The 22265-nt window shown below is 49.0% G+C and overlaps 1 protein-coding gene across 2 annotated transcripts in view; it reads left to right on the plus strand.

Annotated features, from left to right (window-relative positions):
* Positions 1-22265, plus strand: part of LOC122546462 (nectin-1-like) — a 148413-nt gene that overhangs the window by 43996 nt on the left and 82152 nt on the right. For both annotated transcript variants that reach the window (XM_087980902.1, XM_087980903.1), the window contains 2 exons: positions 2449-2566; positions 6768-6916. In XM_087980902.1, coding sequence (XP_087837028.1) covers positions 2449-2566; positions 6768-6916 — 267 coding nt within the window. The remainder of the gene's footprint in view (positions 1-2448; positions 2567-6767; positions 6917-22265) is intronic.

The following is a 22265-nucleotide window of genomic DNA, read 5'->3' on the forward strand; positions in this document are numbered from 1 at the left end:
CAATTTTCCATGGCCAATCCAGCCAAACCTGCACATCCCTGGACACTATGGGACAATTTCCCATGGCCAATCCACCCTAACCTGCACATCCCTGGACACTATGGGACAATTTCCCATGGCCAATCCACCCTAACCTGCACATCCCTGGACCCCAGTGAAAACTTTAGCATGGCCAATTCATCCTGACCTGTAAGTCTTTGGATTGTGAGAGGAAACCCGCACAGACCCGGGGAGAATGTGCAAACTCCACACAGGCAGGAATAGCTGGTGGAATCAAACCTGTGTCCCTGGCGCTGTGAGGCTGCAGTGCTAACCACTGAGCCGCTGTGCTGCCTTAACTGCGGTTGACCTAATCTCAAACTCAACCCACCTTCCTACCCATTTCCTTCAACGCCGTATTCATTAAAATATCAAATCCTCCTTAAACCTATTCAGTTGACCACACTCTGAGGGCATCGAGTTTCACAGATTCACGACAGTTTGAGAGCAGTATTTCAGATTAGATTAGATTACTTCCAGTGTGGAAACAGGCCCTTCGGCCCAACAAGTCCACACCGACCCGCCGAAGCGTAACCCACCCATACCCCTACATTTACCCAACACGACGGGCAATTTAGCGTGGCCAATTCACCTGACTTGCACATCTTTGAACTGTGGGAGGAAACCGGAGCACCCGGAGGAAACCCACGCAGACACGGGGAGAACGTGCAAACTCCACACAGTCAGTCGCCTGAGGCGGGAATTGAACCCGGGTCTCTGGCGCTGCGAGGCAGCAGTGCTAACCACTGTGCCACCGTGCCACACACCCGTGCCACTGTGCCGCCCACAATTTCCTACTCATCCCTGTTGTAAATCTGCCTCCCTCCATCATCCTAAAGCTATGATCCCTCATTCTGGATTGTCCCACCAGGAAATATGGAACAAACTCTTCCTAAATTGGAGAAGAACTCAACTTTAACCCATGGGACGAGTTGGTTTCTTCCAGGTACCTGTGTAACAGGCTACTTGTGTTGTTGAATGTGGGTAAAATGGATTTGATTTGATTGAATCCATCTATTTATAAACTCCAGCTGAATATATTTGAAAATCTAAAACGAAAACCTTATTCTTCTGGATTTTGAGTGTCTGCAGTTCTGGTCTCACCCCTCCCGGATGGAGGTTGTTAAACTTGAAAGGGTTCAGAAAAGATTTACAAGGATGTTCCCAGGGTTGGAGGGTCTGAGCTACAGGGAGAGGCTGAACAGGCTGGGGCTGTTTTCCCTGGAGCGTCGGAGGCTGAGGGGTGACCTTATAAAGGTTTACAAAATCATGAGGGGCATGGATAGGGTAAATAGACAAAGTCTTTTCCCTGGGGTCGGAGAGTCCAGAACTAGAGGGGCATAGTTTTAGGGTGAGAGGGGAAAGATATAAAAAGGAGCTGAGGGGCAACTTTTTCACCCAGAGGGTGATGCGTGTATGGAATGAGCTGCCAGAGGAAGTGGTGGAGGCTGGTACAGTGACAGCATTTAAAAGGTGTCTGGGTGTGTATATGAGGTTTGGAGGGCTATGGGCCAAGTGCTGGCAAATGAGATGAGATTAATTTAGAGGTATCTAATTGGCATGGACGAGTTGGACTGAAGGGCCTGTTTCTGTGCTGTACATCTCTATGTCTCGATGACTATTCTGAGGGGCATGGGCAGATTGATAAAGCAGCTTAGTTGAAGGGTCAGTAACAAAGTGGGGCATCATTTTAAAGTGAATTTCAAACGCTCCTTCCTTTGTCTTAAGGAAATGGGTGGCATTTCCATCGTTCATCCACTTCCAAGCCGAATATTTCCACGTTTCCGAAGCAGACAAGAAAGTGGAGAGAGTGCAACATCCTTTGGTTCCAAAACCGTGCTTCCCTGTTGTTAACACATCGGTCACCCTCACGCTCTTCGGTTTTGGCTGTTCACAGAATCCCTGCAGTGGGGAAGCAGGCCATTCGACCCATTGAGTCCTCCTGGCTGCCTCCATCTCCATCCTTCAGGTGTACATAGGGTTAATGGGAGTTGTCTTTTCCCTCGGACAGGGGGCACATTTTTAAGGTGAGAGCAGAGAGATTTTTGTAAAGATGTGAAGGGGGGCACTTTTCTTTAAACACAGAGAGTGGTTTGTTTGTGGAATCACCGTGTAGTGGATTGTTTAAGAGACATTCGGATAAGGACATGGACAGGAAAGGTTTGGAGGGAGATGGGTCAGGAGCAGGCAGGGGGGACTAGGTTAGTTTGGGGTTAGGGGCAGCATGGACTGGATGGGCCGAAGGGTCTGTTTCCATGCTGTGGGAATCTATGAGTCTGTCAATTGTCACAAAGACACAAGTCTAACTATTTTCTTCCACGGTGACACCATCCAGTTCAATCGTAGCTCTGGCTCCTTCCTAACGAACGGGCTGAGATGTACTGACCCTGTGAACCTTTCTCTTTGGAGATCCACCAGAGGTGACCATAACAGGATATGATCAGACCTGGAGTGAAAACAGCCGCAATGTTACTGTGACATGTAACACAGATGCCAATCCTCCAGTGACAACGTACACATGGCGAGGGTAAGTTACAACGGGCGGAATTCATTCAGAAAGTTAGGCGACAGGTTTTCGGTAAAGTATCGGTAATTGTATGTTCATTAGCTATTTGTGATATGGGAACATGGAATATCGGAGTAGGCCACTCTGCCCATCGAGCCTGTCCTGCACCTTCATTGTGAACATGGTTGATCACCCAACCCAGTTGCTGCTTTCCCATTCGACCCGAAAGTAAAGGATCAGAATGAGGCCATTCGGCGCATTGAGGATACTCCGCCATTCAATCCTGGCTGACATGTTTCTCCACCCCATTCTCCTGACTTCTCCCCATAACCTTTGACCCCCCCCCCACTAATCAGAAACCTATCTATTCCTGTCTTAAATACACTCAGTGACGTGTGTGCCCCCCAGCCCTCTGCAGCAACGGGTCCCACCGATTCCCCACCCTCCTGCTGGAGAAATTCCTCCCCATCTCAGTTCCAAAGGGCTGTCCCTTCCCCCTGAGGCCGTGCCCTCGGGCCCTGGACTCTCCCACTGGTGGGAACATCTTCTCCATGCCCACCCTATCCAGCCCCTCTCAGTGTTCTGTAAGGTTCAATCAGATCCTTCCTCATCTTCGAAACTCCATCCAGTACTGGCCCAGAGTCCTCAACCTGTCCTCATATGACACACCCTTATCCCAGTGATTGTTCGAGTAAACCTACTCGAGACCCCCTCCACAGTCAGCGCATCCTTCCTCAGATTAGAATCTCTAAAGAGAAGGAAGAGGCCATTTGGTCCATCAGGTCTGTTCCAACCCTCTGACAGGCATGCCCCCCCGATTCCTACCCATGTCCATGTAACCCCATATTTCCCATGGCCAATCCACCCTAACCTGCACATCCCTGGACACTATGGGACAATTTCCCATGGCCAATCCGCCCTAACCTGCACATCCCTGGACACTATGGGACAATTTCCCATGGCTAATCCACCCTAACCTACACATCCCTGGGCACTATGGGACAATTTCCCATGGCCAATTCGCCCTAACCTGCACATCCCTGGACACTATGGAACAATTTCCCATGGCCAATCCGCCCTAACCTGCACATCCCTGGACACTATGGGACAATTTCCCATGGCCAATCCACTCTAACCTGTACATCCCTGGACACTATGGGACAATTTCCCATGGCCAATCCACCCTAACCTGCACATCTCTGGACACTATGGGACAATTTCCCATGGCCAATCCACTCTAACCTGCACATCCCTGGGCACTATGGGACAATTTCTCATGGCCAATCCACCCTAACCTGCACATCACTGGACACTATGGGACAATTTCCCATGGCCAATCCACGCTAACCTGCACATCCCTGGCACTATGGGACAATTTCCCATGGCTAATCCACCATAACCTGCAGATCCCTGGGCACTATGGGACAATTTCCCATGGCTAATCCACCCTAACCTGCACATCCCTGGGCACTATGGGACAATTTCCCATGGCCAATCCACCCTAACCTGCACATCCCTCGGCACTATGGGACAATTTCCCATGCCCAATCCACCCTAACCTGCACATCCCTGCGCACTATGGGACAATTCCCCATGGCCAATCCACCCTAACCTGCACATCCCTGGGCACTATGGGACAATTTCCCATGGCCAATCCACCCTAACCTGCACAATCCTGGACACTATGGGACAATTTAGCATGGCCAATCCACCCTAACCTGCACATCCCTGGGCACTATGGGACAATTTCCCATGGCTAATGCACCCTAACCTGCAGATCCCTGGGCACTATGGGACAATTTCCCATGGCCAATCCACGCTAACCTGCACATCCCTGGCACTATGGGACAATTTCCCATGGCTAATCCACCATAACCTGCAGATCCCTGGGCACTATGGGACAATTTCCCATGGCTAATCCACCCTAACCTGCACATCCCTGGGCACTATGGGACAATTTCCCATGGCCAATCCACCCTAACCTGCACATCCCTCGGCACTATGGGACAATTTCCCATGGCCAATCCATCCTAACCTGCACATCCCTGGGCACTATGGGACAATTTCCCATGGCCAATCCACTCTAACCTGCACATCCCTGGACACTGTGGAGTACTTTCCAATGGATAACCCACACTGACCTGACCATGTTTGGACTGTGGGAGGAAACCGGAGCACCTGTTGTAAACCCACACAGACACAGGGAGAACATAGAAACTCCACACAGATAGTTGTCTGAGGGTGGAATCGAACCTGGGTCCTTGAAGCTGGGACACAGCAGTGCTAACCACTGAGCCTACGTGTCAGAATGGTGAAGGTACAGAGGACCAGAATACTGCTCACAATATTCCAAATGCAGTCTGACCAGTGCCTTACACAGCCTCAGCTGTATCTGCCTGTTCTTGTATTCTAGCCCTCTCGCAGTGAATGCTAACAATGCATTTACCTTCCTAACTGCCGACTGATCCTGCATGTCAGGTTTCAGGGAATCCTGAACCCAGGCTCCCAAAGTCTCCATTACCATTTGATCCACTGAGCCCTAAGATAAAGGTATAGTCTACAATAGGCTGCTCTCTCCTCAAACCAGCCCCTGCCGATCAGTGATTCAGACATAGAGCTGGATTAGTGAACCAAGGTCTGCATCAGAAATCCTGGGACGAGTTTCGCCATTGGCTGATGCAGCGTACCATGTGATAGACCCAGTGGGTACTTGACCTGGAATTCTTCAACAGTGTCATCAGGCATTTGGTGGAATCCACAGATCTCTCTGAAGAGCTGGCCTCTCTCTCGGGTCCAACATTTAAGTTACTCCACGTTTTTGGAGATACCAGATTTTCCCTTAAACAAGCAGGCCTGGGAGTTCACAGTTCCTCGAAAGTGGAGTCGCGGGTAGACAGGGGAGTGAAGGCGACATTTGACACGCTGGATCAGTGCATTGACTAGGAGAACATAAGGAGATGGAGCAGGGGTCGCCCACTGAGCCTGCTCCACCATTCAGTAGGATCATAGCTGATCTCTTCATGGACTGAGCTCCGTATTCCTGATAGTCGAAAGTGAGGACCACGGATGCTGGAGATTAGAGTCAAGATTAGAGTGGTGTTAGAAAAGCACAGCAGGTCAGGCAGCATCCGAGGAGCAGGAATATCGACGTTTCGGGCAAAAGCCCTTCATCAGGAAACGTGGATTCTCCTGCTCCTCGGACACTGCCTGACCTGTTGTGCTTTTCCAGCACCGCACTTTGATCTCCAGAATCTGCCGCCCTCACTTTCTCCTCCTCCATTTCCCTGCCCGCGCTCTCACCATAACCCTTCATTCCTTCCCTGTCCCAAAAATCGATTTATCTTGACCTAGAAACCAGCCAATGAGGTGGCTTCAGCTGCCTCCCTGGGCAGGGAATCCCACAGATACACAACCCTCTGGGTGAGGCAGTTCCTCCTTAACTCAGTCGGCTCCCAGCTACTCCCCCTGAGTGTGAGGCTATGCCTGCTAGTGCTAGTTTCACCCCACCAGTGGAACCATCCTCCCTGCTTCTATCTTATCTACTCCCTTCGTCATTTTATACGTTTCTGTAAGATTTCCCCTCATTCTTCAAAATTCTAACAGGAATTGGGAGGTCACATTGTGGCTGTAGAGGACATCGGTGAGGCCGCTTTTGGAAAACTGCGCTCAGTTCTACTCTCACTCCTATCGGAAAGATGTTGTGAAACCTGAAAGGGTTCAGAAAGGATTTAAAAAGGTGTTGGAGGGTTGGAGCGAGAGGGAGAGGCTGAACAGGCTGGGACTGTGTTCCCTGGCGTGTCGGAGGCTGAGGGGTGACCTTATAAAGGTTTATAAAATCATGAGGGGCATGGACAGGATAAATACACAAAGTCTTTTCCCTGGGGTGGGGGAGCCCAGAACTAGAGGGGCATAGGTTTAGGGTGAGAGGGGAAAGATATAAAGAGATTTAAGGGGCAACTTTTTCACTCAGAGGGTGGTACGTGTCTGGAACGAGCTGCCAGAGGAAGTGGTGGAGGTTGGTACAATGACAGTATTTTAAAGGCATCTGGATGGGGATGTGAATGGGAAGGGTTCAGAGGGATATGGGCCAGGTGCTGGCAAATGGGACTAGATAAGATTAGGATATCTGGGTTTGCATGGACGAGTTGGGCCGAAGGTTCTGTATGTCCCTGTGACTTTAAATGTGGATTCACTGTGATTATCTTCCTTTGTAATTCACAAGGTTACCAGAAGGAGTGGTGCTCAAAGATGGAGTGGTGTTCATTGGGGAAATGAGCGCTCAGGCGAACGGCAACTGGACGTGTGAAGCCACCAACGCAATTGGGACAGGAGTGGGCCGATTGGAAGTTTTGCTGAGACCGAGCGATGCAGGTACACCACACTGCAGTTCTCTCGGAGCGCATCATTGGGGTTTCATTCTGCTAACCAAAAGGGATATGGTCAACAGTGAGCATCGACCAATCAAAGAGGTTGGCGCATTTGGGCAAAAGGTGGAGAGGAACAGAGTTAAAAAAAATCCAGCGTCTGACACTTAGCAGGGCGGGTCCCAGGGAGCTGTGGTCTGTTCACAAAGCCTCAAACTCAAAGCTGAGTTCACAAAATAAAAGCACCCGCCCCCCGATCCCAGAGGGTAACTGATCTATCACTAACCAGTCAGAACATGTGACCCATACAACGTAAATCTTTAAATCTGACTGTTCAGGAGGCCAAACAACTTTCAAAATATAACCGTACTACAGTTCAGTAGACACACGTGTCTGAAGGTACATCTGTCCAAGTTGAAAGCATTTGAAAGTGACTGTATTTTCCCACAGGATTACACTGTGGTTTAAAGACTTCACTGTCTAATTAGCTATCACTAAATGGCAAATATTTACCTGATGGGTTAGAAGCTACAAACCTGACCACTGACCTGTGGGATTTGATCGAAGGTTATCCCAGTGAGTGTCCGGGAATTCTGTTAACAAAGTTTATGGACTTGCACTGACAGGGCTTTGAGTTATGACCTGAAACTGTGTGGTGAATCCCCGTTACCTTTCAGAGATTTCTGATCCTAACTGCGGTTTATCGCAAACACGTACAGACTCAAGGTCTCCTGTTTCCCTCATTCGTTTATCAAAGCCGGGGAGAAAGGTCATCCTTTGTGTCCTCCACTTCCTGCTCTCCGATATCCCTCCGGCATGTGCACACACTTCTCTCAGTGATCCTTCACCCCCGTGGCATTAACCCTCACCATGCCGAATAATACTGGGCTGTTCACAGAGTCATAGAGATGTACGGCACGGAAACAGACCCTTCGGTCCAACCCCTCCATGTCGACCAGATATCCCAACCCAATCTAGTCCCACCTGCCAGCAACCGGCCCATATCCCTCCAAACCCTTCCTATTCATATACCCATCCAAATGCCTCTTAAATGTTGTCATTATACCAGCCTCCACCACATCCTCTGGCAGCTCATTCCATACACGTACCACCCTCTGGGGGAAAAAGTTGCCCCTCAGGTTCCTTTTAAATCTTTCCCCTCCCACCCTAAACCTATGCCCCTCTAGTTCTGGACTCCCCCACCCCAGGGAAAAGACTTTGTCTATTTACGCTATCCATGCCCCTCATGATTTTATAAACCTCTATGTGGTCACCCCTCAGCCTCCGACGCTCCAGGGAAAACATCCCCAGCCTGTTCCGCCTCTCCCTGTAGCTCAGACCCTCCAACCCTGGCAACATCCTTGTAAATCTTTTCCAAACCCTTTCAAGTTTCACAACATCTTTCCGATAGGAAGGAGACCAGAATTGCACGCGATATTCCAGCAGTGGCCTAACCAATGTCCTGTACAGCCGCAACGTGACCTCCCAACTCCTGTATTCAATACTCTGACCAATAAAGGACAGCATACCAAACGCTGCCTTCACTATCCTATCTACATGTGACTCCACATTCAAGGAGCTATGAACCTGCACTCCAAGGTCTCTGTGTTCAGCAACACTCCCAGGACTTTACCATTAAGTGTACAAGTCCTGCCCTGATCTGCCTTTTCAAAATACAACACGTTGCATTTATGTAAATTAATCTCCATCTGCCACTCCTCAGCCCATTGGCCCATCTGATCAAAATCCCATTGTACTCTTGAGGTAACCCTCTTTGCTGTCCACTACACCTCCCATTTTGGTGTCATCTGCAAACTTACTAACCACTCCTCCCATGTTCACATACAAATCCTTTGTATAAATGATGGAAAGCAGACGGCCCAGCACCGATCCTTGTGGCACTCCACTGGTCACAGGCCTCCAGTCTGAAAAACAACCCTCTACCACCGCCCTCTCTTGTCCTTCATTTCATTTTATGTCACCCTGCGTTGTCAATAAGATCATGAAGGGTGTGACATAAAGGCTTGTTCCACAGTTTCGTGTTTGCATTTCTCCTGAATTTTCTCTGAGGGAGGTGTCTTGCTGTGGCTGTTTTAGTTGCTTTGCAACCTCCTGGTCAGTCTGAAGAAGCTATGTCTTTCCGTTCACATGAATGTGGGAGCCTCTTTATGACCCAGCATTTATTCCCCTTCCCTATGCATTCCTGGAGAAGGTGAGGGTCAGTTGGCTGTCTGTATGACTGCTGTACAAGCCGTGTGGGCATGCTCACATCCAGGCTGTTGGAGCAGCGAGAACGACGGAACAGCGATACATTGGCTGTTGGAACTTGGAGGGAGAGCTGTTCCCATACACCTCCTGCCCTTGTCTGACTGGTAGAGGCCACGGGTTTGGACGGTGCTGCCTGAGGGTCTTTCATGAGTTTCTGCAGTGCATCTTGTAACTGGTACACACTGCTGTGACTGAGCGTCGGTGGGGGGAGGGAGGGGATGGTACACACTGCTGTTACTGAGCGTCGGTGGGGGGAGGGAGGGGATGGTACACACTGCTGTTACTGAGTGTCGGTGGGGGGAGGGAGGGGATGGTACACACTGCTGTTACTGAGGGTTGGTGGGGGACGGAGGGGATGGTACACACTGCTGTTACTGAGGGTCGGTGGTGGGAGGGAGGGGATGGTACACACTGCTGTTACTGAGCGTCAGTGGGGGGAGGGAGGGGATGGTACACACTGCTGTTACTGAGCGTCGGTGGGGGGAGGGAGGGGATGGTACACACTGCTGTTACTGAGCGTCGGTGGGGGAGGGAGGGGATGGTACACACTGCTGTTACTGAGCGTCGGTGGGGGAGGGAGGGGATGGTACACACTGCGGTTACTGAGCGTCGGTGGGGGAGGGAGGGGATGGTACACACTGCTGTTACTGAGCGACAGTGGGGGGAGGGAGGGGATGGTACACACTGCTGTTACTGAGCGTCGGTGGGGGAGGGAGGGGATGGTACACACTGCTGTTACTGAGCGTCGGTGGGGGAGGGAGGGGATAGTACACACTGCTGTTACTGAGCGTCGGTGGGGGGAGGAACGGGATGGTACACACTGCTGTTACTGAGTGTCGGTGGGGGAGGGAGGGGATGGTACACACTGCTGTTACTGAGCGTCGGTGGGGGGAGGGAGGGGATGGTACACACTGCTGTTACTGAGCGTCGGTGGGGGAGGGAGGAGATGGTACACACTGCTGTTACTGAGCGTCGGTGTGGGGAGGAACGGGATGGTACACACTGCTGTTACTGAGTGTCGGTGGGGGAGGGAGGGGATGGTACACACTGCTGTTACTGAGCGTCGGTGGGGGGAGGGAGGGGATGGTACACACTGCTGTTACTGAGCGTCGGTGGGGGAGGGAGGAGATGGTACACACTGCTGTTACTGAGCGTCGGTGTGGGGAGGGAGGGGATGGTACACACTGCTGTTACTGAGCGTCGGTGGGGGGAGGGAGGGGATGGTACACACTGCTGTTACTGAGCGTCGGTGGGGGAGGGAGGAGATGGTACACACTGCTGTTACTGAGTGTCGGTGGGGGAGGGAGGGGATGGTACACACTGCTGTTACTGAGGGTCGGTGGGGGAGGGAGGGGATGGTACACACTGCTGTTACTGAGCGTCGGTGGGGGAGGGAGGGGATGGTACACACTGCTGTTACTGAGTGTCGGTGTGGGAGGGAGGGAGGGGATGGTACACACTGCTGTTACTGAGTGTCGGTGGGGGGAGGGAGGGGATGGTACACACTGCTGTTACTGAGTGTCGGTGGGGGAGGGAGGGAGGGGATGGTACACACTGCTGTTACTGAGCGTCGGTGGGGGGAGGGAGGGGATGGTACACACTGCTGTTACTGATTGTCGGTGGGGGAGGGAGGGGATGTTTGTGTGTTTGGGGCCAATGCAGTGGAGGCTGCTTTGTCCCTGGATGGTGTCGAGCTTCTCGAGTGTTGTTGAAGCTGCCCCCGTCCGGGAGCAAGTGGGGAGTATTCCCTCACCCTCCTGATTTGTGGATTGTGTATACAGAACAACCTCGGTTATCCAAACATTTAATTATCTGAATTTCAGATTGTCCGAACAAGATCTTAAGGTCCCGACATTTGATTTCGGAAGCCAGATTCTGTCGCTATCTGCAGAGACTCTCTTTCCGAGACAGACTGACCCACCATTGAACTCAGCAACGTCTCTCCCACTCTTCCTCTATCATTTATTTTCTTTTCTTTCTTTCTTCCCTGCCTTTCTACCTCGTTCTATCTCTCTCACATTGTCTCTACCCCTTTCTCTCTGTCTCCTTCTCTCTCTCTGTCACACACAGCAGGACGTTTCTGACCACTGTCCTTTCAGGAGGTATATTTACAGACATGCATGCAGCTTTTCTATTCCCTTGTAGTTTAATTACAATCCAAAGTTTGGGTTTGATTATTTTGGATAATCGGTTTTAGCCTCGGTACCTCGCTCAATGACCCGAACAAGTGAAACACTGCGGCTCTGAGCCGAGGTACGGACAGAAACCCAGGAAGATGTTTGAGAACCCACATAAAACTGCAGCAAAGATAACCCAGGAGTGTTTTTCGATTCAATTTGATCAAGTTGTTTGGTGTAAGACACGAGTCAGTGCTTCTGGCTGGGGCTGTGTGTTATGGGGTTCCATTTACACTTGAGAACGCTTCCTTTGCTTACGATCAGATCAGTTCCCTGAACAATCAGTTGTCCGAACAATCAGTTATCCGAACAATCAGTTATCCGAACAATCAGTTATCCGAACATTCAGTTGTCTGAACAATCAGTTGTCTGAACAATCAGTTAGCCGAATAATCAGTTATCCAAAAAATACTCCATTCGGAAAAAGATGTTCTGTATTGAGAAGAATGCATGATAAAATGAACGATTATTTCAACTCACGCTCTCCCTCTATCTCTCTCTCTCTCTCTCTATCTCTTCGAAAGGGACATAATCTGTAGCTGTTTCTGCACAGATACCCAATAGCAGAATCATCATTTTGCATGTGCAGGGCATCCTTTAGGGAAGAAACATCCTTTAGAGAACAGCCAAAGGATTCAGAAAAGACCAAACGAGTCTGTTACATCCTCCTGATCCTTCTGCTCCCATTATAAGATCATCAAGAAAATAGGTTTCTCTTTTAGAGAGTCATCGAGTCATAGAGATGTACAGCACAGAAACAGACCCTTCGGCCCAACCTGTCCATGCTGACCAGATATCCCAACCCAATCTAGTCCCACCTGCCAGCACCCAGCCCATATCCCTCTAACCCCTTCCTATTCATATACCCATCCAGATGCCTCTTAAATGTTGCAATTGTACCAGCCTCCACCACATCCTCTGGCAGCTCATTCCATACACGTACCACCCTCTGCATGAAAAAGTTGCCCCTTAGGTCTCTTTTATATCTTTCCCCTCTCACTCTAAACCTATGCCCTCTAGTTCTGGACTCCCCCACCCCAGGGAAAAGACTTTGTCTATTTATCCTATCCCTGCCCCTCATAATTTTGTAAACCTCTATAAGGTCACCCCTCAGCCTCCGACGCTCCAGGGAAAACAGCCCCAGCCTGTTCAGCCTCTCCCTATAGCTCTCTCCAACCCTTAAACATCCTTGTATATCTTTTCTGAACCCTTTCAAGTTTCACAACATCTTTCCGATGGGAAGGAGACCAGAATTGCACACAATATTCCAACAGTGACCTAACCAATGTCCTGTACAGACGCAACATGATCTCCCAACTGCTGTACTCAATACTCTGACCAATAAAGGAAAGCATACCAAACACCTTCTTCACTATCCTATCTACCTGCGACTCCACTTTCAAGGAGCTATGAACCTGCACTCCAAGGTCTCTTTGTTCAGTAACACTCCCTCGGACCTTACCATTAAGTGTATAAGTCCTGCTAAGATTTGCTTTCCCAAAATGCAGCACCTCGCATTTATCTGAATTAAACTCCATCTGCCACTTCTCAGCCCATTGGCCCATCTGGTCCAGATCCTGTTGTAATCTGAGGTAACCCTCTTCGCTGTCCACTACACCTCCAATTTTGGTGTCATCTGCAAACTTACTAACTGTACCTCTTATGCTCGCATCCAAATCATTTATGTAAATGACAAAAAGGTTACGACCCAGCACCAATCCTTGTGACACTCCACTGGTCACAGGCCTCCAGTCTGAAAAACAACCTTCCACAACCACCCTCTGTCTTCTACCTTTGAGCCAGTTCTGTCTCCAAATGACTAGTTCTCCCTGTATTCCATGAGATCTAACCTTGCTAATCAGTCTCCCATGGGGAACCTTGTTGAACGCCTTACTGAAGTCCATGTACATCACATCTACTACTCTGCCCTCATCAATCCTCTTTGTTACTTCTTCAAAAAACTCAATCAAGTTTGTGAGACATGATTTCCCACGCACAAAGCCATGTTGACTATCCCTAATCAGTTCTTGCCTTTCCGAATACATGTACATCCTGTCCCTCAGGATTCCCTCCAACAACTTGCCCACCACTGAGGTCAGGCAGGCCATTTCAGAGAGAACTACATAACTGTGGGTTCTGAGAGGCATATAAGCGAGATTTCCTTCCCTGAGAGACGTTAGTGAACCAGATGGGAGATTTTTCTTCAGCGATGGTTACCTTCTGGCTAATTTTTAACTTTCAACCAGATGTCACCACCCATCATGGTGACATCTAACTCTAGTTCTCCCTCTATCTCTATCTCTTCTTCTAACACTATCTCTGCCTCCACATCTATCTCTTTCACTATCTCACTCTTTCTCTAACTTTCCTTCCGACTCTTCCTCTATTGCTATCACTCCTTCTACTTCTCCTTCTATCTCTCCCCCTATCTCTATTTCTCCCTTTATCTCTATCTCTATCCTTATTTCCACCTCTATCTTTCCATCTGAACCTGGATCCTGAGTTTACGGAATTATTAAGCTGCTGACTCTATCATTATGCGACCCTCTCTTCACTCACACAGTCCTGCCTGCCTGCTAGGAATTCAATTGGGAATTAAATTGGGAATCAGATGCATTTTCACTGAATTCATGGAAATTCAATATAAATTCCAATCGCTAATACAAATGATCCCCGCATAGGAGAGGGGGATAGAGATAGGAGAGATAGAAGGAGAGATACAGGTAGAGAGAGAGAGAGGGGGGGATAGAGACAGGAGAGATAGAAGGAGAGATACAGGTAGAGGGAGAGAGAGAAGGGGATAGAGGGAGAGATAGAAGAAGAGATACAGGTAGAGAGAGAGAGAGGGGGATAGAGATAGGAGAGATAGAAGGAGAGATACAGGTAGAGAGATAGGAGAGATAGAAGGAGAGATACAGGTAGAGGGAGAGAGAGAGGGGGGTAGAGATAGGAGAGATAGAAGGAGAGATACAGGTAGAGAGAGAGAGAGGGGGGGGATATAGAGGGAGAGATGGAGAGATACAGGTAGAGGGAGAGAGACAGAGATAGAGGTAGAGATAGAAGGAGAGATACATGTAGACAGAGAGAGGGGGATAGAGGGAGAAATAGAGGAGAGATACTTGTAGAGGGAGAGAGACAGAGATAGAGGGAGAGATAGAAGGAGAGATACATGGACAGGGAGAGAGAGAGGGGGATAGAGGGAGAGATAGAAGGAGAAATACAGACAGAGGGAGAGAGAGAGATAGAGGGAGAGATAGAAGGAGAGATACAGGCAGAGGGAGAGAGAGAGGGGGGGATAGAGATAGGAGAGATAGAAGGAGAGATACAGGTAGAGGGAGAGAGAGAGGGGGATAGAGGGAGAGATAGAAGGAGAGATACAGGTAGAGGGAGAGAGAGAGATAGAGAGAGAGATAGAAGGAGAGATACATGTAGAGGGAGAGAGAGAGAGATAGAGGGAGAGATAGAAGGAGAGATACATGTAGAGGGAGAGAGAGAGAGAGAGATAGAGGGAGAGATAGAAGGACAGATACAGGTAGAGGGAGAGAGAGAGGGGGATAGAGAGGAGATAAAAGGAGAGATAGAGGCAGAGGGAGAGAGAGAGAGAGATAGAGGGAGAGATAGAAGGAGAGATACATGTTGAGGGAGAGAGAGAGATAAATGGAGAGACAGAAGGAGAGATACAGGAAGAGGGAGAGAGAGAGAGATAGAGGGAGAGATAAAAGGAGAGATACACATAGAGGCAGAGAGAGAGGGGGAGAGAGGGAAAGATAGAAGGAGAGATACAGGTAGAGGGAGAGAGAGAGAGATAGAGGGAGAGATAGAAGGAGAGATACAGGTAGAGGGAGAGAGAAGTAGATAGAGGGAGAGATAGAAGGAGAGATACATGTAGAGGGAGAGAGAGAGAGAGATAGAGGGAGAGATAGAAGGAGAGATACAGGTAGAGTGAGAGAGAGAGAGATAGAGGGAGAGATAGAAGGAGAGATACACGTAGAGGGAGAGAGAGAGATAGAGGGAGAGATAGAAGGAGAGATACAGGTAGAGGGAGAGAGAGGGGAGGATAGAGGGAGAGATAGAAGGAGAGATACAAGTAGAGGGAGAGAGAGAGGGGGATAGAGGGAGAGATAGAAGGAGAGATACAGGTAGAGGGAGAGAGAGAGATAGGGAGAGATAGAAGGTGAGGTACATGTAGAGGGAGAGAAAGAGAGAGATAGAGGGAGAGATAGAAGGAGAGATACATGGAGAGAGAGAGATAGAGGGAGAGATAGAAGAAGAGATACAGGTAGAGGGAGAGAGAGAGAGAGAGAGGGAGAGATAGAAGGAGAGATACATGTAGAGGGAGAGAGAGAGATAGAGGGAGAGATAGAAGGAGAGATACATGTAGAGGGAGAGAGAGAGGGGGATAGAGGGAGAGATAGAAGGACAAATACAGGTAGAGGGAGAGAGAGAGAGATAGAGGGAGAGATAGAAGGAGAGATACATGTAGAGGGAGAGAGAGAGGGGGGTATAGAGGGAGAGATAGAAGGAGAGATACAGGTAGAGGGAGAGAGAGAGGGGGATAGAGGTAGAGATAGAAGGAGAGATACATGTAGAGGGAGAGAGAGAGATAGCGGGAGAGATAGAAGGAGAGATACAGGTAGAGGGAGAGAGAGAGATAGAGGGAGAGATAGAAGGAGAGATACATGTAGAGGGAGAGAGAGAGGGGGGTATAGAGGGAGAGATAGAAGGAGAGATACAGGCAGAGGGAGAGAGAGAGAGAGATAGAGGGAGAGATAGAAGGAGAGATACAGGCAGAGGGAGAGAGAGAGAGATAGAGGGAGAGATAAAAGGAGAGATACATGTAGAGGGAGAGGGAGAGAGATAGAGGGAGAGATACAAGGAGAGATACATGTAGAGGGAGAGAGAGAGAGATCGAGGGAGAGATAGAAGGACAGATACAGGTAGAGGGAGAGAGAGAGGGGGATAGAGGGAGAGATAGAAGGAGAGATACAGGCAGAGGGAGAGTGAGAGAGAGAAATAGAGGGAGAGATAGAAGGAGAGATACATGTTGAGGGAGAGAGAGAGAGAGATAAATGGAGAGATAGAAGGAGAGATACCGGTAGAGGGAGAGAGAGAGGGGGAAAGAGGGAGAGATAGAAGGAGAGATACAGGTAGAGGGAGAGAGAGAGAGATAGAGGGAGAGATAAAAGGAGAGATAGACGTAGAGGCAGAGAGAGAGGGGGATAGAGGGAAAGATAGAAGGAGAGATACAGGTAGAGGGAGAGAGAAGGAGATGGAGGGAGAGATAGAAGGAGAGATACATGTAGAGGGAGAGAGAGAGAGATAGAGGGAGAGATAGAAGGAGAGATACACGTAGAGGGAGAGAGAGAGATAGAGGGAGAGATAGAAGGAGAGATACAGGTAGAGGGAGAGAGAGAGGGGGATAGAGGGAGAGATAGAAGGAGAGATACAAGTAGAGGGAGAGAGAGAGAGATAGAGTGAGAGATAGAAGGAGAGATACAGGTAGAGGGAGAGAGAGAGGGGGAGAAAGGGAGAGATAGAAGGAGAGATACAGGTAGAGGGAGAGAGAGAGAGAGATAGGGAGAGATAGACGGAGAGATACATGTAGAGGGAGAGAGAGAGAGATAGAGGGAGAGATAGAAGGAGAGATGCATGGAGAGAGAGAGATAGAGGGAGAGATAGAAGGAGAGATACAGGTAGAGGGAGAGAGAGAGAGAGGGAGAGATAGAAGGAGAGATACATGTAGAGGGAGAGAGAGAGATAGAGGGAGAGATAGAAGGAGAGATACATGTAGAGGGAGAGAGAGGGGGATAGAGGGAGAGATAGAAGGACAGATACAGGTAGAGGGAGAGAGAGAGAGATAGAGGGAGAGATAGAAGGAGAGATACATGTAGAGGGAGAGAGAGATGGGGGTATAGAGGGAGAGATAGAAGGAGAGATACATGTAGAGGGAGAGAGAGAGATAGAGGGAGAGATAGAAGGAGAGATACATGTAGAGGGAGAGAGAGAGAGAGAGATAGAGGGAGAGATAGAAGGAGAGATACATGTAGAGTGAGAGAGAGAGAGATAGAGGGAGAGATAGAAGGAGAGATACAGGTAGAGGGAGAGAGAGAGATAGAGGGAGAGATAGAAGGAGAAATACATGTAGAGGGAGAGAGAGAGGGGGATAGAGGGAGAGATAGAAGGAGAGATACATGTAGAGGGAGAGAGAGAGGGAGGTATAGAGGGAGAGATAGAAGGAGAGATACAGGTAGAGGGAGAGAGAGAGATAGAGGGAGAGATAGAAGGAGAGATACATGTAGAGGGAGAGAGAGAGAGATAGAGGGAGAGATAGAAGGAGAGATACACGTAGAGGGAGAGAGAGAGAGATAGAGGGAGAGATAGAAGGAGAGATACATGTAGAGGGAGAGAGAGAGAGGGGGATAGAGGGAGAGATAGAAGGAGAGATACAGGTAGAGGGAGAGAGAGAGATAGAGGGAGAGATAGAAGGAGAGATACAGGTAGAGGGAGAGAGAGGGGGATAGATGGAGAGATAGAAGGAGAGATACATGTAGAGGGAGAGAGAGAGATAGAGGGAGAGATAGAAGGAGAGATACACGTAGAGGGAGAGAGAGAGAGATAGAGGGAGAGATAGAAGGAGAGATACATGTAGAGGGAGACAGAGAGAGAGATAGAGTGAGAGATAGAAGGAGAGATACAGGTAGAGGGAGAGAGAGAGAGATAGAGGGAGAGATAGAAGGAGAGATACATGTCGAGTGAGAGAGAGAGATAGAGGGAGAGATAGAAGGAGAGATACATGTAGAGGGAGAGAGAGAGGGGGATAGTGGGAGAGATAGAAGGAGAGATACATGTAGAGGGAGAGAGAGAGGGGGGTATAGAGGGAGAGATAGAAGGAGAGATACAGGTAGAGGGAGAGAGAGAGAGAGATAGAGGGAGAGATAGAAGGAGAGAAACATGTAGAGGGAGAGAGAGATAGAGGGAGAGATAGAAGGAGAGATACACGTAGAGGGAGAGAGAGAGAGATAGAGGGAGAGATAGAAGGAGAGAAACATGTAGAGGGAGAGAGAGAGATAGAGGGAGAGATAGAAGGAGAGATACAGGTAGAGGGAGAGAGAGAGAGATAGAGGGAGAGATAGAAGGAGAGATACATGTAGAGGGAGAGAGAGAGAGAGATAGAGGGAGAGATAGAAGGAGAGATACATGTAGAGTGAGAGAGAGAGAGATAGAGGGAGAGATAGAAGGAGAGATACAGGTAGAGGGAGAAAGAGAGAGATAGAGGGAGAGTTAGAAGGAGAAATACATGTAGAGGGAGAGAGAGGGGGGAATAGAGGGAGAGATAGAAGGAGAGATACATGTAGAGGGAGAGAGAGAGGGGGATAGAGGGAGAGATAGAAGGACAAATACAGGTAGAGGGAGAGAGAGAGGGGGATAGAGGGAGAGATAGAAGGAGAGATACAAGTAGAGGGAGAGAGAGAGAGATAGAGTGAGAGATAGAAGGAGAGATACAGGTAGAGGGAGAGAGAGAGGGGGAGAAAGGGAGAGATAGAAGGAGAGATACAGGTAGAGGGAGAGAGAGAGAGAGATAGGGAGAGATAGACGGAGAGATACATGTAGAGGGAGAGAGAGAGATAGAGGGAGAGATAGAAGGAGAGATGCATGGAGAGAGAGAGATAGAGGGAGAGATAGAAGGAGAGATACAGGTAGAGGGAGAGAGAGAGAGAGGGAGAGATAGAAGGAGAGATACATGTAGAGGGAGAGAGAGAGATAGAGGGAGAGATAGAAGGAGAGATACATGGAGAGGGAGAGAGAGGGGGATAGAGGGAGAGATAGAAGGACAGATACAGGTAGAGGGAGAGAGAGAGAGAGAGATAGAGGGAGAGATAGAAGGAGAGATACATGTAGAGGGAGAGAGAGATGGGGGTATAGAGGGAGAGATAGAAGGAGAGATACATGTAGAGGGAGAGAGAGAGATAGAGGGAGAGATAGAAGGAGAGATACATGTAGAGGGAGAGAGAGAGAGAGAGATAGAGGGAGAGATAGAAGGAGAGATACATGTAGAGTGAGAGAGAGTGAGATAGAGGGAGAGATAGAAGGAGAAATACATGTAGAGGGAGAGAGAGAGTGGGATAGAGGGAGAGATAGAAGGAGAGATACATGTAGAGGGAGAGAGAGAGGGAGGTATAGAGGGAGAGATAGAAGGAGAGATACAGGTAGAGGGAGAGAGAGAGAGATAGAGGGAGAGATAGAAGGAGAGATACATGTAGAGGGAGAGAGAGAGAGATAGAGGGAGAGATAGAAGGAGAGATACACGTAGAGGGAGAGAGAGAGAGATAGAGGGAGAGATAGAAGGAGAGATACATGTAGAGGGAGAGAGAGAGAGGGGGATAGAGGGAGAGATAGAAGGAGAGATACAGGTAGAGGGAGAGAGAGAGTGATAGAGGGAGAGATAGAAGGAGAGATACAGGTAGAGGGAGAGAGAGGGGGATAGATGGAGAGATAGAAGGAGAGATACATGTAGAGGGAGAGAGAGAGATAGAGGGAGAGATAGAAGGAGAGATACAGGTAGAGGGAGAGAGAGGGGGATAGAGGGAGAGATAGAAGTAGAGATACATGTAGAGGAAGAGAGAGAGAGATAGGGAGAGATAGAAGGAGAGATACATGTAGAGGGAGAGAGAGAGAGAGATAGAGGGAGAGATAGAAGGAGAGATACAGGTAGAGGGAGAGAGAGAGAGATAGAGGGAGAGATAGAAGGAGAGATACATGTAGAGGGAGAGAGAGAGAGATAGAGGGAGAGATAGAAGGAGAGATACACGTAGAGGGAGAGAGAGAGAGATAGAGGGAGAGATAGAAGGAGAGATACATGTAGAGGGAGAGAGAGAGAGAGATAGAGTGAGAGATAGAAGGAGAGATACAGGTAGAGGGAGAGAGAGAGAGATAGAGGGAGAGATAGAAGGAGAGATACATGTCGAGTGAGAGAGAGAGATAGAGGGAGAGATAGAAGGAGAGATACATGTAGAGGGAGAGAGAGAGGGGGATAGTGGGAGAGATAGAAGGAGAGATACAGGTAGAGGGAGAGAGAGGGGGATAGATGGAGAGATAGAAGGAGAGATACATGTAGAGGGAGAGAGAGAGATAGAGGGAGAGATAGAAGGAGAGAAACATGTAGAGGGAGAGAGAGATAGAAGGAGAGATAGAAGGAGAGATACACGTAGAGGGAGAGAGAGAGAGATAGAGGGAGAGATAGAAGGAGAGAAACATGTAGAGGGAGAGAGAGAGATAGAGGGAGAGATAGAAGGAGAGATACAGGTAGAGGGAGAGAGAGAGAGATAGAGGGAGAGATAGAAGGAGAGATACATGTAGAGGGAGAGAGAGAGAGAGAGATAGAGGGAGAGATAGAAGGAGAGATACATGTAGAGTGAGAGAGAGAGAGATAGAGGGAGAGATAGAAGGAGAGATACAGGTAGAGGGAGAGAGAGAGAGATAGAGGGAGAGTTAGAAGGAGAAATACATGTAGAGGGAGAGAGAGGGGGAATAGAGGGAGAGATAGAAGGAGAGATACATGTAGAGGGAGAGAGAGAGGGAGGTATAGAGGGAGAGATAGAAGGAGAGATACAGGTAGAGGGAGAGAGAGAGAGATAGAGGGAGAGATAGAAGGAGAGATACATGTAGAGGGAGAGAGAGAGAGATAGAGGGAGAGATAGAAGGAGAGATACACGTAGAGGGAGAGAGGGAGAGAGATTGAGGGAGAGATAGAAGGAGAGATCCATGTAGAGGGAGAGAGAGAGGGGGATTGAGGGAGAGATAGAAGGAGAGATACAGGTAGAGGGAGAGAGAGAGAGATAGAGGGAGAGATAGAAGGAGAGATACAGGTAGAGGGAGAGAGAGGGGGATAGAGGGAGAGATAGAAGTAGAGATACATGTAGAGGAAGAGAGAGAGAGAGATAGAGGGAGAGATAGAAGGAGAGATACATGTAGAGGGAGAGAGAGAGAGATAGAGTGAGAGATAGAAGGAGAGATACAGGTAGAGGGAGAGAGAGAGAGATAGAGGGAGAGATAGAAGGAGAGATACATGTCGAGTGAGAGAGAGAGATAGAGGGAGAGATAGAAGGAGAGATACATGTAGAGGGTGAGAGAGAGGGGGATAGAGGGAGAGATAGAAGGAGAGATACATGTAGAGGGAGAGAGAGAGGGGGGTATAGAGGGAGAGATAGAAGGAGAGATACAGGTAGAGGGAGAGAGAGAGAGATAGATGGAGAGATAGAAGGATAGAAACATGTAGAGGGAGAGAGAGAGAGATAGAGGGAGAGATAGAAGGAGAGATACACGTAGAGGGAGAGAGAGAGAGATAGAGGGAGAGATAGAAGGAGAGAAACATGTAGAGGGAGAGAGGGGGATAGAGGGAGAGATAGAAGGAGAGATACATGTAGAGGGAGAGAGAGAGAGGGGGATAGAGGGAGAGATAGAAGGACAGATACAGGGAGAGGGAGAGAGAGAGAGATAGAGGGAGAGATAGAAGGAGAGATACATGTAGAGGGAGAGAGAGAGGGAGGTATAGAGGGAGAGATAGAAGGAGAGATACATGAAGAGGGAGAGAGAGAGAGGGAGAGAGGTAGAGATGGAAGGAGATATACATGTAGAGGGAGAGAGAGAGAGATAGCTGGAGAGATAGAAGGAGAGACACAGGTAGAGGGAGAGAGAGAGAGATAGAGGGAGAGATAGAAGGAGAGATACATGTAGAGGGAGAGAGAGAGGGGGATAGAGGGAGAGATAGAAGGAGAGATACAGGCAGAGGGAGAGAGAGAGAGTTAGAGGGAGAGATAGAAGGAGAGATACAGGCAGAGGGAGAGAGAGAGAGATAGAGGGAGAGATAGAAGGAGAGATACATGTAGAGGGAGAGAGATAGAGGGATAGAGG

Source organism: Chiloscyllium plagiosum, unplaced genomic scaffold (genome assembly GCF_037043375.1).
Source record: "Chiloscyllium plagiosum isolate Xiang-an unplaced genomic scaffold, Cpla_swu_hap1 HiC_scaffold_38, whole genome shotgun sequence".
In the NCBI taxonomy this organism is placed as follows: Eukaryota; Metazoa; Chordata; class Chondrichthyes; order Orectolobiformes; family Hemiscylliidae; genus Chiloscyllium; species Chiloscyllium plagiosum.